Genomic DNA, 17,709 nt, shown 5'->3' with positions numbered 1-17,709 from the left:
TGGAAGGTTGTTGCAAGCAGTGAAAAGTTTCTACAAAGGTAGTAAAGCATGTGTTAGGATAGGAAATGAAGTGAGCGATTGGTTTCTGGTGAGAGTGGTGCTGAGACAGGGATGTGTGATATAGCCATGGTTGTTTAACTTGTATGTTGATGGAGTGGTGAGAGACGTGAATGCTCGAGTGCTTGGACGAGGATTAAAACTGGAAGACGAGAATGACCATGAATGGGAGGTAAATCAGTTGTTGTTTGCTGATGATATTGTACTGGTTGCAGACGCGGAAGAGAAGCTTGGCCGATTAGTGACAGAATTTGGAAGGTTGTGTGAGAGAAGGAAGTTGAGAGTTAATGTGGGTAAGAGTAAGGTTATGAGATGTATGAGAAGGGAAGGTGGTGCGAGGTTGAATGTCATGTTGAATGGAGAGTTACTTAAGGAGGTGGATCAATTTAAGTACTTGGGGTCTGTTGTTGCAGCAAATGGTGGAGTGGAAGCAGATGTATGTTAGAGAGTGACTGAAGGATGCAAAGTGTTGGGGTCAGTTAGGGGAGTAGTAAAAAATAGAGGGTTGGGTATGAATGTAAGGAGAGTTCTGTTTGAGAAAGTGATTGTACCAACTGTGATGTATGGATCGAAGTTGTGGGGAGTGAAAGTGACGGAGAGACAGAAATTGAATGTGTTTGAGATGAAGTGTGTAAGGAGTATGGCTGGTGTATCTCGAGTAGATAGGGTTAGGAATGAAGTAGTGAGGGTGAGAACAGGTGTAAGAAATGAGTTAGCAGCTAGAGTGGATATGAATGTGTTGAGGTGGTTTGGCCATGAGAGAATGGAAAATGGCTGTCTGCTAAAGAAGGTGATGAATGCAAGAGTTGATGGGAGAAGTACAAGAGGAAGGCCAAGGTTTGGGTAGATGGATGGAGTGAAGGAAGCTCTGGGTGATAGGAGGATAGAAGGGAGAGAGGCAAGAGAGCATGCTAGAAATAGGAAAGAATGGCGAGCGATTGTGACGCAGTTTCGATATGCCCTGCTGCTTCCTCCGGTGCCTTGGATGACCACGGAGGTAGCAGCAGTAGGGGATTCAGCGTTATGAAGCTTCATCTGTGGTGGATTACGGGTGAGGGTGGGCTGTGGCACCCCTAGCAGTACCAGCCGAACTCGGTTGAGTCCCTTGACAGGCTGGGAGGAACATAGAGAGGAGAGGTCCTCTTTTTTGTTTCATTTGTTTGATGTCGGCTACCCTCCAAAATTGGGGAAGTGCCTTGGTATATGTATATAACTACACATATATTACAGTTCTGAAATAAAAGCTTGTGTGTATAGTTTTTCACCTCTACATGCATCTACAATATGTTAACATAGGAATAAAGTAGGGAAACTGAATGATCTGTGATCTCATGGACATAATATTTAACTTGTACTGATTTATCACTTGTCATTTCTTGTAAGTCCTTGTTGTTCTGACACTTATTACAAACACTCCGCTATTTATAGGGATGTTACTTTCAGCGAAGATGGAAGACGAGTCATAAGACTTTTATCGAGGGATAACCCTCCACCCTGCTCCCTCATGCACCTGGTTTGTGTTACCACTTTTACTTTTGGCTCAGTGGAGAACGGACGTTGCCACTCTCCGCCTCCCAACTTGACTTGCCATAGTTTACTTGATTGCTTTTTCCTGATTTTTCTCTTTTTCAGTGTGATTGTTTTCTTCCTTGACTCTCCTCATGCAAACTGTCCAGGACATTCTTTGTGTCCGTCCCGATGAGGGCAGCGCTGTCATCAGGACAACACTTGCCCTGAATCCCAGGAGTGGTTTGCCTCCCAATGGGATAGGTCCCTGATCTCTTGCCGAAGCTCCTGTTCATTTTGTCTCTTCCGGGAACGATCGAACAGGAGCTTAGACCAGTTAACGCCAGGTCAACCTAGGGATTTGAGGGACAGGACTGCTTCCCCCAGGGAAGCAGTTCTGCCCCTTCCCCCAGGCGGAACCTCAACTCCTCTATAAATAACCATTGTAGCGTTCTATGGGTGCCTCCACCAGAGATTGATTGATGTCTGAAGGATCACTTGTCAGCCAACAGGGATCCCTAGTTCTATCCTGTTCCAATGGGACAAAGGGTTCAGGACGATATGTCCTGGTGGCTTGTCGAGGACAACCTCAACAGTGGAGCCCCATTCTAATCTTCTCTTCTGGACATGCAACCATTCTCAAATGCATCGAAGGAGCGGTGGGGAACACACAGATGATCCGGTCGTGTCTGAGGTGTGGACTGAAGAGGAAAGGCATATATAAATCAGCATCCTTGGGTTACAAGCAGCTTTCCCAGAGTTGCAATCATTCCAACAATGTTTGAGGCACTCCATAGAGTTGATGAGCTACAACACAACCATCGTGACCTACATTAACAGGCAAGGGATCTCACCTCTTTGCGAGCTGACGAAGCAAATGCACATCTGAGAGGTATTTCATATCATCGAGTTGTCAGCAAGATGCATTCCAGGTAAGAGGAGTGTACTAGAAGACACACTATCACCAGGGACAGTTGTAGGAGCAGATTGATCTCTACGAACTCTGGTAGCAGAAAAGACTTATATGGGGCTATCTAGGGATTGACCTGCTTGCCATACAGATGTCTACCAGGCTAAGAGCGCCATCTTCTATGATTGGTGTCGTAGAAGGGTTATTTCTCTGGTCAGAGCAACTTTAGGACATATCGAGGATTGCCTTGTTTTCCTTCGCCGAAAGAAATACCTGTGTGTAGAAGTATATAATGGCAAACTTGTATATAGAAGGTCTGTACTACATGGTAATCTTGGAATTACTGTCAGCAGAGGTAACTGGCTTGGGAACTTTTCTTTCTGAAGCCTAATGGCAGCTAAAAGAGTAATTTTACTGCTCTATGATACCCCAATTTTTTTATAAGGTAGGACCAATGATATTAGAGGGAAGGCGTAAACCTAGATGTACCAGTTCCAAAAAGATTTAGATTGTTTTATGCTAAGGGTGTTGATTTACAGTAGATAGTGTTTAATGTTTTTACTCAGAAATGAAGTTGCAATAAGGTTTTCCTTAGTGTGAGTAGTGAAGTTTTCATAAAAGACCCTTTTCAGAATAGGTTAGTTTTAATAAGAATTAGAATTTGTCCGATGTTATTTAATGCTTAACTTTATATCATTTGTATCAACCTTATCTTATTAGTGTTATAACAGGGTAGCCCCATACCTTAGCACTGTATAACAAGACACCAAATAAAAGTTAAGGAATAAGACACTCGTGATCATGGTGGGAAATGCTTAAAGAAAGTGGCTATATTTAAGATAGTAATTGAGTCTTCAACACTTCCTTTTGTCTTTTTATGTTATAGTTTTATAGAACAATTTTCAAATTAAAATTTATATTAGCAAGGGGTTTTAATAAATTACCTTTAATTTCAAGTGAGGTATTTTTTGAATCGGAAAGATTGATTATTAGCCTTTGTTTATTCAATGGGTAAGAAGGAAAGAGCAGTAGGAATAGGTTGATTCATGTTTGAGATCTTAAGAATTTTGCATTGTTGTGTGATTACCACTTTTCACCGTTAAGTTAGTGTGGTAGTCGACATTGTGATGTAGAGGTAAGATTAATCAAAATAAACACTTCTAATCATAATATATATCATTTTGCTACACCTGAGTAATATTATGCCTCTCCATCCCAACTTTTAAGTGATTTGTGTGTGCCTGGGGGTTATCATGCTTTCTTCTTTGTGAGAACCATAGATGAATCTCATCTGATGTTCATAATGCTTTTAATGTAAAATCAAGACGTTCACACTTCTTTGATAGTATTGGATAGTACATCCAGGTGGGTATCAGAATAGTCAATTTTATTAAAAAGAAATTTTTACTGTTGTGGTAAGATAGTTTTGTTATCATATAGTGCAATGACACATGTTCAAATGTAGCTTGCAATTGATAGTACTGTATATAGCATTAATACCTTTTAATGTTTTTCCCTTGTCACTTTGTGTATTTAATTTAAATTTTGAACTTTACAGGGTCCAGATCTGAGTGAAGGTTATTTGCTACTGTTGTTGAAAGCAGCTAAGGGAGCATTTGAGATTGAACAGTTCGGGTCAACAGGAATAGCTATAAGGAATAGAATTATGGCTTGTGTTCTTAAGGTATGAGTGGTTCCATAATAATTAGTTTATACCTAAATACTTTACATAGATGTTGATTTTTTTTTTTTAATTTTAGATTACATTGTGATTTGTCATAGGATGTGAATCAAAGTTTACAGGATTTATAACATCTTTATTTTTATTTTTTTCAATCCTTGATCCAATCTCAAACTAGATAAAGAATTTACAAAATATATTGTAAGAAAAATAAGGTTAACATTATGTACTATTGCACACAAAAGTTTGTACACATCTTTAGTTTGTCTCAACCACAACCACATCTCATCTGGTAACACTGAACCCCCCCTCCCCCAATGTCCAGACGTATAATACCTGTTGCACGCCTCACTTTCTTTTCACATACAGTACTTGTAGGTATTTACTTTCATGCAATAATCTTCTAATTCAGTAATTTAAACCTTCATACAGGTAAGACAATTGCATTTATCTATTTACTATTATTATTATTATTATTATTATTATTATTATTATTATTATTATTATTACTAGCTAAGCTACAAACCTAGTAGGAAAAGTAGGATGCCATAAGCCCAATGGGTTCTACTGGGAAAAATAGCCCAGTGAGGGAAGAAAAGAAGGAAATAAACTATAACAAGTAGTGAACAATTAGAATAAAATATTTCAAGAACACTCACAACGTTAGAATAGATCTTTCATATATAAATTATAAGAGCAGAAAAACAAGAGGAAGAGAAATAAGATAGGAATAGTGTGCCCAAGTGTAACCTCAAGCAAGAGAACTCTACTCCAAGACAGTGTAAGACCATGGTACAGAGGTCATGACACTACCCAAGACTAGAGAACAATGGTTTGATTTTGAGTGACCTTATAGAATAGCTGCTTACCATAGGAATCCAATGTATTACCATCTGGCCAGTCAAAGGACCCAATAACTCTCTAGCGGTAGTATCTCAACAGGTGGCTGGTTCCCAGGCCAACGTACTACCTACTACCTACCCTACATTAGTGGTATAAAAAATGGAATGGTTCTTACTCAACTCTCTCCTAAAGATGAGAGAAAAGATAAAACAAATGTTTTTCTCATTCTGAAAAATCTCATGAGAGGCTATCAGCTATTACATTATTCTTTCCTTTTATATGAACTATATTCGGATTATAATCTTGAAGTTCTTAACTCTGATGTATGAGATGTATGTTCGTATTCTTAAATCTCTCCAAATAAACTTAAGGGCTTATGATCAGATAAACATCTAAAACAGGACTACTACATAAATAAATCTTGAAGTTTTGCAATCATTAAACTAAACTAAACAATTCCTTCTCAGTAATTGAATAATTTTTCTGAGCTTATTAATTTTCTTAAATTAAAATGCTACTGGGTGCTTCGTCTGGTTCACTTATTGGATCCCTAAATTAAATTGGTTGCTTAGATTAGGTAACAATAGTACATGCTCATGCTTATTTCCTTTCCTCACTGAGCTATTTTTCCCTGTTGGAGCCCTTGGGCTTATAGTATCTTAGTTTTCCAACTAAGGTTGTAGCTTAGCTAGTAATAGTAATTATAGCAATAATAAGATATTGTTGCCAGTTCTTAAACTCTATATTTGGTCAAACAAACTGTTAAAATGATAGGATATGCCTTAGAATTCATTTTCTATTACTATTTCAATATTGTCCTTATAGGGAAATATGTGTATAGGCACAAATGATTGTTCAAGAGACTAAACAAACTGTTAAAATGATAGGATATGTTTTAAGATTAATTTTCTATTACTATTTCAATATTGTCCTTATAGGGAAATACGTGTATAGGCACAAATGATTGTTCAAGAGACTAAACTAACTGTTAAAATGATAGGATGTGTGTTAGGATTAATTTTCTAATACTGTTTGAATATTGTCCTTTTAGGGAAATATGTGTACAGGCACAATTGATTGTTCAGGAAACTCTGGTGTACCTCCTATGCTTGAGGGGTCAATGGTAGCAGAGTTAGTTTTTGTTACACTAAAAAAACCCACAGCCCAAGACAATGCTTATTTTTTGCATATTAACAGTATCAGTGTACTACAGTACAGCATATCTGTTTGACATTGATATATTTTTTTTAATATTTTGTCTTTTATATTTTGTTGTTACGCTTTATTTACTATCTTTTTTATTTGATCTATTTCATACCTGAAATTTTATTTTGTCATGGTGATTTACCTTAGATTTTATGTTTGTAAGTCTTTTGTCTTTATGCAAATGAATCATCAAAGAGGATTAAGATTTCTATCGGGAACTCCAGTAGTATGTATAAAAGATATTGCAATCTAAGAATTAGTTGAGAAAGATATTAAAGACTGGGCTAAATTAAATCATTATTGATACAAGAAGGGTATTGGAATGCGTATCAACATAAGATTTTTTAATGTAATTTTTTTTTAATTTGTTTTCTTCAATGGCTGATATTTTCTTGTATTTATTTCTTACAGGATTGCTTGAAGAATGTTGAAATGCAGTACAACTTCTTGGCCATGATTTGGGGATGGCAGTCGTACCTTCCATTCTCAAATATTGTTGATAAACCATTTAGGGTAAGGACTTACTGACTTATAATTTTTTACAATGCATTTTATGCATGATTTTTTATGGTAACTTATTGTTGGTTAAAGTTGCTCCATTTAATAGTGATTACAAATTAATATTCATGAATCATTCATTGTACTTGTTTCAAGTCCCCTATAATGATTTCACTGTCTGTCTGGTGATTCCAAATTATTTCCTGATATCTTTTAAAAAAAATGTACTTTTAACAGTGCCAAATGACATATAATTGAGGTCAAAATGTGTCTGGCTTGAGTTGAATCATACCAAATTCACACACTGCAACATGACTTTACCCATGATATTTTGTATAAACTCATGTGGCTCTGTTAATGGTCCATTTTTCTTTTTTTCAATCATGAAACACGTTGCACTCATTTAATCTTTCATTTTTATTATTCTTTTAGTATTAATTAGTCAAATTCAGGTTTCAAGTTGTTCCATTACAAATTCATCAATTATAAGGAGCCCCATTCCTTGTCAAAATGTTCCCAGATACCTGTATTCTTATGCCCTATAGTGAAAATAAGCATAATAGCCAAGTACAACTATTCATACACACCAGCTTCCGATTCTTTATTAGGTAGTATTGATCTTACTTGGTGTTTTATGTGCCTGTGCGCATCAAAAACACTAAGAGAACGTCTACAGCTTAGCTTTGACATTATAAAGAACAATCATTTTTAAATATACTTACCCGGTGAATATATAATAGCTGCAACTCTGTTGCTCGACAGACACATACAGTAAAAACTCGCCAGCGATCGCTATACAGGTTGCGGGTGTGCCCACCAGCGCCAACTGTCGGCCAGATACCACTCTCGATGTAAACAAAGACTCAATTTCTTCTCTGTCGACGTGTCGACAAGACGTACTTTACTCGCTGTTGAACCTGGAGTTTTTCCCATCATATTTGGTGAAGTACTTTAATTTGGTTTGAGCTTTCGCAGTACAGGTGTTTTTCTTCAAATAAATCCTTGAACTCTTTTTTGGATCGGATTAATTGTTGATGACTTAGATCGATTTTTGGAATTTTCCCTTGACTAATTCAAAATGGCTGACCCTTCACAAGTTCCCAAGTTCAGAAAATGTAATGCTAGGGACTGTCATAGGCGTCTTCCAAAGGCTTCTTTCGACCCTCACACTGTTTGTTCCAATTGTCGGGGTAAAACCTGTCAATTGGAAGATCGGTGTGAGGAATGCGTGGGCCTTTCGGAATTCGATTCTATCGAATTTGAGAAATATACACGCAGACTAGAGAGAGATAGGGTAAGGAGAAGTTCTTCTAGGTCGGTAGATTTTTCCTCTCCACATGCCCCTGAACCTAATCCTTCCCCTGTAGTGGTTGTTCCTAACCCCCCTCCTAGCACTCAGGAACCGTCGATGGCAGACATGATGCGTGCTATTCATGCCTTGGGGGAGAGAGTTGAGTCTTTGGCAAGTGACCGAAATCAACTCACGGCGGACGTTAAGGAACTCAAGTGCCAAAGTGCCACGAAGGATAGTGTCAAAGTGCCTAGTGTTACGCAAAGTGTTGTGAACTGTTGCGCTCGAGGGTTCGTCTGTTCGTGCCTGTCGTCCTCCTAGTCCGGGACCTCTTGCAAGCTCCCAAGCCCAGGGGAGAAGCAATGTCGTACGACTCATGGGTTCGAGAGGCCTTGATCAGCGAACAGACGTTTCCTCTATGGTATCAGGCGTATCTCTCCAAGATCGCCCCTACCAACGTAAGACGAGAGAGCCCATTTTTACCTCGTCGTCCGAAGGTGTTTCTCATAAGAAACCTTGGACCAAGGTCTCCAGACCTTTAAAGCGTAAGTCGTTCCCTTCAGGACAAGTCCAACGTCCCGGTTGTAGCCACTGGGACAGTTCGGACTCGTTGCCGTCATCTGATGACTGCTCGCCGCCTAAGAGAGGCAAAGTTGTGCCGTCTCATTCGCTAGCCCCGTCTGTTACCGCACCTGCTTCCGTAGACCCTAAATGGGAGTTACTGCAAGACATGCAGTCCAAGCTTGCGTCCTTGATGGAGGACTACAATGCTGAGAAGGTTTCCGCCGAACCTACTGGCCATCAGCCATCCAAACGGTCTGTTGTGCGTCCTGTTGACGTTGATGTAGCTTTCTTGCGTCAACCAGTTGGGGTAGTACCTCCACCGATGCGACCCAGTGTGGATTACCAGCCGCACGTTGACGTTAGGCAACGCACTGATGTGATTGGTGACGTTCAGGACGTTCACCAACCATCAGAGTTGACTTGTTTTGACGCGGTGCGTCAACCTCCGCAACCCGGTATGGTGTTGACTGCACAACCCAGACGGTCTAAACAGTCTCGGGTGGACGCTGTGCGTCCTCGCACACCTGTTGTTGTTGACAGTTCCCAGGCTGTTCAGCAGTTCCAGGACGCTGCGTCCGGCTCCGTCACGTATGCACCAGTGCGACCGGACTCTGCGAGTCAAACGTTGCCTACTCCGTTGCCGTTTTCTCATCAGTTATCGGATGAGGAACAGTCAGATGAGGACGTTGCTGAACCACAGCATGAGGATCAACCCTCAGAACTAGATGAGCCTAAAGCAGTTCAACCATCCTTGGACTTTAGAAAAGTCATGGCGGTTTTTAAAGAGTTGTTCCCTGACCACTTTATTTCTGTGGCTCCTCGTTCGCCGCCGTCAGAGTTTGTCTTAGGCGTTCCTGCTACCATGCCTGCCTTTACTAAACTCGTTCTCTCTCGCTCATCCAAGAGAGCTTTACGGATGTTGGGCGATTGGTTAGAGACCAAGAGGAGTTTAGGGAAGACAGCATTTGCCTTCCCCCCTTCTAAACTCTCATCTAGATCGAGCGTCTGGTATGCCACGGGAGAAGTTCTCGGCTTGGGAGTTCCTGCCTCTGCCCAGGGCGACTTCTCAAGTCTTGTAGACTCTCCCCGCCGCCTTGCCATGAGACGCTCGAAGATTTGTTGGTCACCCTCGGACCTGGACCACCTTCTTAAAGGTATATTTAGGGCGTTCGAAGTCTTTAACTTCCTAGACTGGTGTTTAGGAGCCCTGAGTAGGAAAATCTCTTCTGCTGATAAGGATGTTTCCTTACTCATTATGTCCTGCATGGACAAGGCCGTCCGTGATGGGTCCAACGAACTTGCCGCTTCATTCACGTCCAGAGTCCTGAAGAAACGAGAGTCTCTATGCTCTTTCCTGTCTGCTGGAGTGACGCCATGCCAAAGATCTGAGTTACTCTTTGCGCCCTTGTCCAAGTGCCTGTTTCCTGAAGTCTTGGTTAAGGAAATTGCCTTGTCTTTAGTGCAGAAGGACACCCACGATCTAGTTGCGTCCTCGGCTCGCAAAGCTCCCCCTTTGCCTGCATTGTCTGCTAGACCTAGGATAGACACTCCAGCGTCTCGGTTTATCCCGCCCTTTCGTGGCAGAGCCTCCAGCAGGGGAGGTGCTCGTGCCGAAGGGAAAAGAGGGAAGAGAAAAGGATCCAAGTCCTCTAAGGGCAGAGTCTGACTGCCCGCAACTTCAGACAGCAGTAGGTGCCAGACTCAAGAACTTCTGGCAAGCCTGGGAGAAGAGAGGCGCAGATCAACAATCTGTGAGGTTGCTCAGAGAGGGGTACAAAATCCCTTTCGTACGCAAACCCCCTCTAGCGACGTCCCCCATCGATCTCTCTCCCAGGTACAGAGAGGAAGAAAAGAGACAAGCCCTGAAACTGGAAGTGTCTCTTTTGCTAGAGAAGGGGGCGGTGGTCAAAGTCTCGGACCTTCAATCACCGGGGTTTTACAACCGTCTCTTCCTAGTATCAAAGAAGACAGGAGGTTGGAGACCGGTGCTAGACGTCAGTGCTCTGAATGTCTTTGTCACAAAGACGAAGTTTACCTTGGAGACCACAAAGTCAGTCCTAGCAGCGGTCAGGAAGGAAGACTGGATGGTCTCTCTAGACCTAAGGGACGCCTACTTCCACATCCCCATTCACTCAGACTCCCAACCCTTTCTGAGATTCGTCTTCGAAGATGTGGTGTACCAGTTTCGGGCCCTGTGCTTTGGCCTAAGCACAGCTCCTCTCGTGTTTACGAGGCTTATGAGGAATGTGGCAAAATTCCTCCACTTATCGGACATCCGAGCCTCCCTTTATTTGGACGACTGGCTTCTCAGAGCCTCTTCCAGTCGTCGCTGTCTGAAGGATCTCAATTGGACTCTAGATCTGACCAAGGAATTGGGGCTCCTAGTCAATTTGGAAAAGTCACAGCTGGTCCCATCCCAAACTATTCTGTATTTAGGGATGGAGATTCACAGTCAAGTTTTTCGGGCTTTTCTGTCGGCCCCCAGAATAGATCAAGCCCTGCTCTCCATCCAGAAGATGCTGAAGAAAGAACGCTGCTCAGTCAGGCTGTGGATGAGTCTGGTAGGGACGCTGTCATCCCTGGAGCAGTTTGTCTCGCTAGGAAGGCTACACCTCCGTCCTCTTCAATTCCATCTGGCTTTTCACTGGAAAAAGGACAAGACGCTAGAGGCGGTCTCGATCCCGATTTCCGAAAAGATAAAGTCTTGTCTGACTTGGTGGAAGGACAATATCAGCCTACGAAAGGGTCTTCCCCTGGCAGTTCAGATACCCAACCACGTTCTCTTCTCGGACGCATCGGACTTGGGCTGGGGCGCGACGCTGGACGGTCGGGAATGCTCAGGTCTGTGGAACTCGAGTCAGAGGAGCATGCATATCAACAGCAAGGAGCTTTTGGCGGTTCATCTGGCCTTGATAAGCTTCGAGAATCTCCTTCGAGGCAAAGTGGTGGAGGTAAACTCGGACAACACCACGGCCTTGGCGTACATTTCCAAACAGGGAGGTACCCACTCACTGACGTTGTACGAGATCGCAAGGGACCTGCTCATCTGGTCAAAAGATCGAGGCATCTCCCTAGTAACGAGGTTCATCCAGGGCGACTTGAACGTCCTAGCAGATTGTCTCAGTCGGAAAGGTCAAGTAATTCCAACCGAATGGACCCTCCACAAGGATGTGTGCAAGAGACTTTGGGCGACTTGGGGTCAACCCACCATAGATCTCTTTGCAACCTCGCTGACCAAGAGGCTTCCAATCTATTGCTCTCCAGTCCCGGACCCAGCAGCAATACATATAGATGCCTTCCTCCTAGATTGGTCACATCTGGATCTTTACGCATTCCCACCATTCAAGATTGTCAACAAGGTACTGCAGAAATTCGCCTCTCACGAAGGGACAAGGTTGACGTTAGTTGCTCCCCTCTGGCCCGCGAGAGAATGGTTCACCGAGGTACTTCGATGGTTAGTAGACGTTCCCAGAAGTCTTCCTCTAAGAGTAGACCTTCTACGTCAGCCACACGTAAAGAAGGTACACCAAAGCCTCCACGCTCTTCGTCTGACTGCCTTCAGACTATCGAAAGACTCTCGAGAGCTAGAGGCTTTTCGAAGGAGGTAGCCAGCGCGATTGCTAGAGCAAGGAAAGCGTCTACCATTAGAGTCTACCAATCGAAGTGGGAAGTCTTCCGAGACTGGTGCAAATCAGTTTCCGTATCCTCGACCAGTACCTCTGTAGCCCAAGTAGCTGATTTTCTCTTATACCTGAGAAAAGGACGATCCCTTTCAGCTCCCACTATCAAGGGCTACAGAAGCATGTTGGCCTCGGTCTTCCGGCATAGAGGCTTAGATCTTTCCAACAATAAAGATCTGCAAGACCTCCTTAAGTCTTTCGAGACCTCTAAGGAGCGTCGTTTGGCTACTCCTGGGTGGAATTTAGACGTGGTCCTAAGATTCCTCATGTCAGACAGGTTTGAGCCTTTACAGTCAGCCTCCCTGAAAGATCTCACTCTTAAGACTCTTTTCCTGGTATGCTTAGCCTCGGCTAAAAGATCAGTGAGATTCATGCCTTCAGCAAGAACATCGGGTTTTCGTCAGAAAAAGCTACTTGTTCTCTGCAACTTGGTTTCCTAGCCAAAAATGAGCTACCTTCTCGTCCTTGGCCTAAATCTTTCGATATTCCTAGCTTATCGGAGATCGTAGGCAATGAACTAGAAAGAGTCTTATGCCCTGTTAGAGCTCTTAAGTTCTACTTAGCTCGTACTAAACCTTTACGAGGCCAATCTGAAGCTTTATGGTGTTCGGTTAAGAAACCATCCTTGCCTATGTCAAAGAATGCTTTGTCATATTTTATCAGATTGTTAATACGAGAAGCTCATTCACACTTGAGTGAGGAAGACCGATCTTTGCTTAAGGTTAAGACGCACGAGGTTAGAGCTGTAGCAACTTCCGTGGCCTTTAAGCAAAATAGATCTCTGCAAAGTATCATGGACACAACCTATTGGAGAAGCAAGTCAGTGTTCGCGTCATTTTACTTGAAAGATGTCCAGTCTCTTTACGAGAACTGCTACACACTGGGACCATTCGTAGCAGCGAGTGCAGTAGTGGGTGAGAGCTCAACCACTACAATTCCCTAATTCCATATCCTTTTAATCTGTCTCTTGAAATGTTTTAATGTTGTTTTTATGGGTTGTCCGGAAGGCTAAGAAGCCTTTCGCATCCTGGTTGATTTGGCGGGTGGTCAAAGTCATTTCTTGAGAGCGCCCAGATTAGGGGTTTGATGAGGTCCTGTTGTATGGGTTGCAGCCCTTGATACTTCAGCTCCTGGGGGTCTGTCAGCATCCTAAGAGGATCGCGAGGCTCCGTAAGGAAGATGTACTTACAAGGCAGAGTAATCGTCTAAGTCGACTTCCTTACCAGGTACCTATTTATTTTGGTTTTGTTATATTGATAACTGTCAAAATGAAATAAAAAACTCTTAGCTTATACGATGTAAACATATTTAACTCTGGTCTCTACCCACCTCCTTGGGTGTGAATCAGCTATTATATATTCACCGGCTAAGTTAAATATTTAAAAATGATATTTTAATTATAAAATAAATTTTTGAATATACTTACCCGGTGAATATATAAATTAAACGACCCTCCCTTCCTCCCCAATAGAGACGCAGTGGGATGAGAAGAAATTGAGTCTTTGTTTACATCGAGAGTGGTATCTGGCCGACAGTTGGCGCTGGTGGGCACACCCGCAACCTGTATAGCGATCGCTGGCGAGTTTTTATTGTATGTGTCTGTCGAGCAACAGAGTTGCAGCTATTATATATTCACCGGGTAAGTATATTCAAAAATTTATTTTATAATTAAAATATCATGTTTTTAAACTAAAATTATTTATTTCAATACTGTAATCTAATTGATAAAGCAGTTCTTCAGTTGGCTACCTGAACTTAAGCCAATTTGTTGGCAAGCCTATGCACTGTGGCTCATATAAATTGTTTTAGGGGAGCTGGTTCTGCATTCTCTGCATCTTGTGAGAGTTGCAAATGGTCTTAAATGCATAGGCCACAAGGTCTTCAATGCGTAGGCCACAAGGTGCCTCTCTGGGAGGTGTGTAGCATGATCAAATTAAATTTATTACTGTTCACAAAAGTACAGCTATGCAGTAAAAGTCCTGTGCTTCCAACCAATATCATTTTTAGTTGAATGTTTATTCACAGAAACTCCTAAAAACAGAAACTCCTAAAAAAATAGATAAAAATATTATCGAAGCCTTCAAAGTTAAGGTTCAGGATATTAGGAGTACACCCACATCTCTTAATTTTTGCAAAAAGCTTTCTTTGAAAAGAATTTTGGTGGCAGCTCAGTGCCATACCAAGTTGGTGTTAACATGAAATTATTTTGAAGAATCCTTTTTTTTATCAATAGTGTTGGAGTCTAGGTCTTATAGTGGCTGCTTGCAATGTAATCATTTAGCTTTTCTGAGTTGATTTAATTTATCATCATCATCTCCTATGCCAATTGACACAAAGGGCCTCAGTTAGATTTCGCCAGTCGTCTCTATCTTGAGCTTTTAATTCAATACTTCTCCATTCGTCATCTACTTCACGCTTCATAGTCCTCAGCCATGTAGATCTGGGTCTTCCAATTCTTCTATTGCCTTGTGGAGCCCAGCAGAACCTTTGGTGAACTAATCTTTCTTGGGGAGTGCAAAGAGCATGCCCAAACCATCTCCATTTACTCCTCATCATGATTTCATCCATATATGGCACTCGAGTAATCCCTCTTATAGTTTCATTTCTAATCCTGTCCTGCCATTTAACTTCCAATATCCTTCTGAGGGCTTTGTTCTCAAATCTACTAAATCTATTGTTTCATTGTCAGACCATGACTCATTTCTTTAAAGTAACACCGATCTCACTACACTGATATTTAGTCTGATTTTTATATGTAATTTCAGGCGATTTGATTTCCAAATTTTGATTAACCTAGCCATTGTCTGATTTGCTTTTTTCAATCTTTCACTATTCTCTAAATCTAAAGACCCTGTATTGATTATTCTACCTCATTAATCCTTTTTCCTTCCAATAATATTTCATCTTCCATTGCATACTCGATTCTCATCATCTCTGTCTTTCTTCTATTTATCTTCAGCCCAACCTTGTTTGATGTTTCATGCATTCTGGTAAGCAAGCATTGCAAGTCCTGTGGTGTTCTGCTAACAAGGACAGCATCATCAGCATACTCTATGTCTGCTAAATACCTATCACCAATCCAGTCTAATCCTTCTCCACCATCTCCGACTGTTCTATGCATTACAAAATCCATGAGGAGGATGAACAACAGAGGTGACAACACATTCCCTTGGAGTACTCCACTGTTCACTGGAAATTAATTTGATAAGACTCCATTAACATTAACTTAGCACTTGCTATGCTCATGAACAGACTTAATCAAAATTACATATTTAAGAGGAATTCCATAATAACGCAGAACTCTCCATAAAATTGTCTGGTGCACACTATCAAAGGCTTTTTAATAGTCCACAAATGCCATCAATAGGGGATTTCGATATTCTATGCATTGCTGTACAACATGTTTCAAAATGAAAATTTGGTCAGTGCAACTTCTACCTTTTCTAAATCATGCTCGTTCATCTCTCACCTTTTCATCAATCTTTCTCTCCAGTCTCTTTAGAATAAGCAAACTATATATTTCCATATCAACTGACGTGAGTGTTATACCTCCGTAATTATTGCAATCAGTCAGGTCTCCTTTTTTTATATTTACACCAACACTCCCAACTCCCATTCTTCAGGATTTGCCTCTTCATGCCACAATCTACAAAATAATCTTTTGAGTAGTCTTGGAGTCACTTCATTTTCGGCCAGTATCATCTCGGCAGTTATTCCATTGTCTCTGGGGGCTATCCATCTCTTTAGTGTTTTTAGGATAACTTCAACTTCAAACACATTGAATTCATTCATAGGCCTATTATTATTATTAATTGCTAAGCTACAACCCTAGTTGGAAAAGCAGGATGCTATAAGCCCAGGGGCCCCAACAGGGAAAATAGCCCAATGAGGAAAGGAAACAAGGAAAAATAAAATATCTTTAGGACAGTAACATTAAAATAAATATTTCCTATATAAACTACAAATACTTTAAAAAAAACAAGAGGAAGAGAAATTAGATAGAATAGTGTGCCCGAGTGTACCATCAAGCAAGGGAACTAACCCAAGACAGTGGAAGACCATGGTACAGAGGCTATGGCGCTATCCAAGAATAGAGAACAATGCTTTGATTTTGCAGTGTCCTTCTCCTAGAAGAGCTGCTTACCATAGCTAAAGAGTCTCTTCTACCCTTACCAAGAGGAAAGTAGTCACTGAACAATTACAGTGTAGTAGTCAACCCCTTTGGTGAAGAGAATTGTTTGGTAATCTCAGTGTTGTCAGGTGTATGAGGACAGAGGAGAATCTGTAAAGAATAGGCCAGACTATTTGGTGTGTGTGTGTGTGTAGGCAAAGGGAAAGAACCGTAACCAATGAGAAGGATCCAATGTAGTACTGTCTGACCAGTCAAAGGATCCCAAAACTCTGTAGCGGGAGTATCTCGACGGGCAGCTGGTGCCCTGGCCAACCTAAAACTACAAATTTACATATCAAGGTCTTCATCAGCTTCAGGTATATCAATCAAATTATTCCCTTCATATCTCCTATTTATAACCTCACTAAAGTGTTCCATCCAACATAGTCTGTCTTCATCTTCTATTGCTATAGCAGAGCCATATCTCTTTTTGGTGAATATATGCTTCTTTTTATGTGCCCCAGTCGAGATCTCATTAATAATTTTATGAGCGATTCTTACACCATAACCACTTCCTGAATTCATAGCTTTGTCAGCCTCATGTGCTTTACTGTCTAAATATTCTCTCCCGTCATTCCTGGCTTTTCTTTTGACCTCACTGCCAATACTGGAGTACTTAGTATGCTCTACCTTGTAATTTTCATTACTTCCTCAAAAACTTTCAACAATTAATTTCTGTTATGTTCTCCTTTGTATAGTATCCAAAGTATCATTTGATATCCATGGCTTTCTTCTTGTAACTACTTGTCCTAAGACTTCACTACCAACTGACTGATGTATGTTCTTAATATCAAACCATTCTTCATTAATTGTCTGTTCTTCATTTCCTAAAGTCTCTAAGACTGCAAATCAATTCCTACATTCAATTGCAAATATTTCTCTGTGCTCTTCTGAAAGCTTAATTGTATCAAACCTAGATTGCTGTTGCGTGCTTTCAGTTTTAATTTCAGTGTGGCAATGAGGAGCTGGTGATCATTACCAATATCTGCACCTCTAAAGCTTCTCCCATTTCTCAAGAGTCCTCCCTCTCTCTTTATTAATGGCTATGTACGATACCGTTGCCGGAACGAGAAGACCTAGGAATGCCGATGGGTAGATGCATGATCGGATACACTACAGTAGATGCTGACCAATAGGAGAGCAGGATCTAATGGTGGTAACTAGTGTCCGAGGAGGGAGATAACCAATGGGAACGCAGGAGAATTGTAGCGAGTTTATGGGCTGGTGGCACAAAAATTTTAAAATCTGTCTTGGATACGGTCGGGCTCCCGCTCCGTACCACCTTTCGTTGTCTGAAACATT

The 17,709-nt window shown here is 41.4% G+C and overlaps 1 protein-coding gene across 1 annotated transcript in view; it reads left to right on the top strand.

Moving 5' to 3' along the window:
* The window catches only part of LOC137631754 (HEAT repeat-containing protein 1-like), a 622,900-nt gene that overhangs the window by 484,366 nt on the left and 120,825 nt on the right, over positions 1–17,709 (top strand). Inside the window, exons 13-14 of the mRNA XM_068363681.1 lie at positions 4,032–4,157; positions 6,615–6,716. Of these exons, the coding sequence (XP_068219782.1) occupies positions 4,032–4,157; positions 6,615–6,716 (228 nt within the window). The remainder of the gene's footprint in view (positions 1–4,031; positions 4,158–6,614; positions 6,717–17,709) is intronic.

Source organism: Palaemon carinicauda, chromosome 40 (assembly GCF_036898095.1).
Source record: "Palaemon carinicauda isolate YSFRI2023 chromosome 40, ASM3689809v2, whole genome shotgun sequence".
Classification (NCBI taxonomy): domain Eukaryota; kingdom Metazoa; phylum Arthropoda; class Malacostraca; order Decapoda; family Palaemonidae; genus Palaemon; species Palaemon carinicauda.
This window is presented reverse-complemented; position numbering and strand designations above follow the sequence as displayed.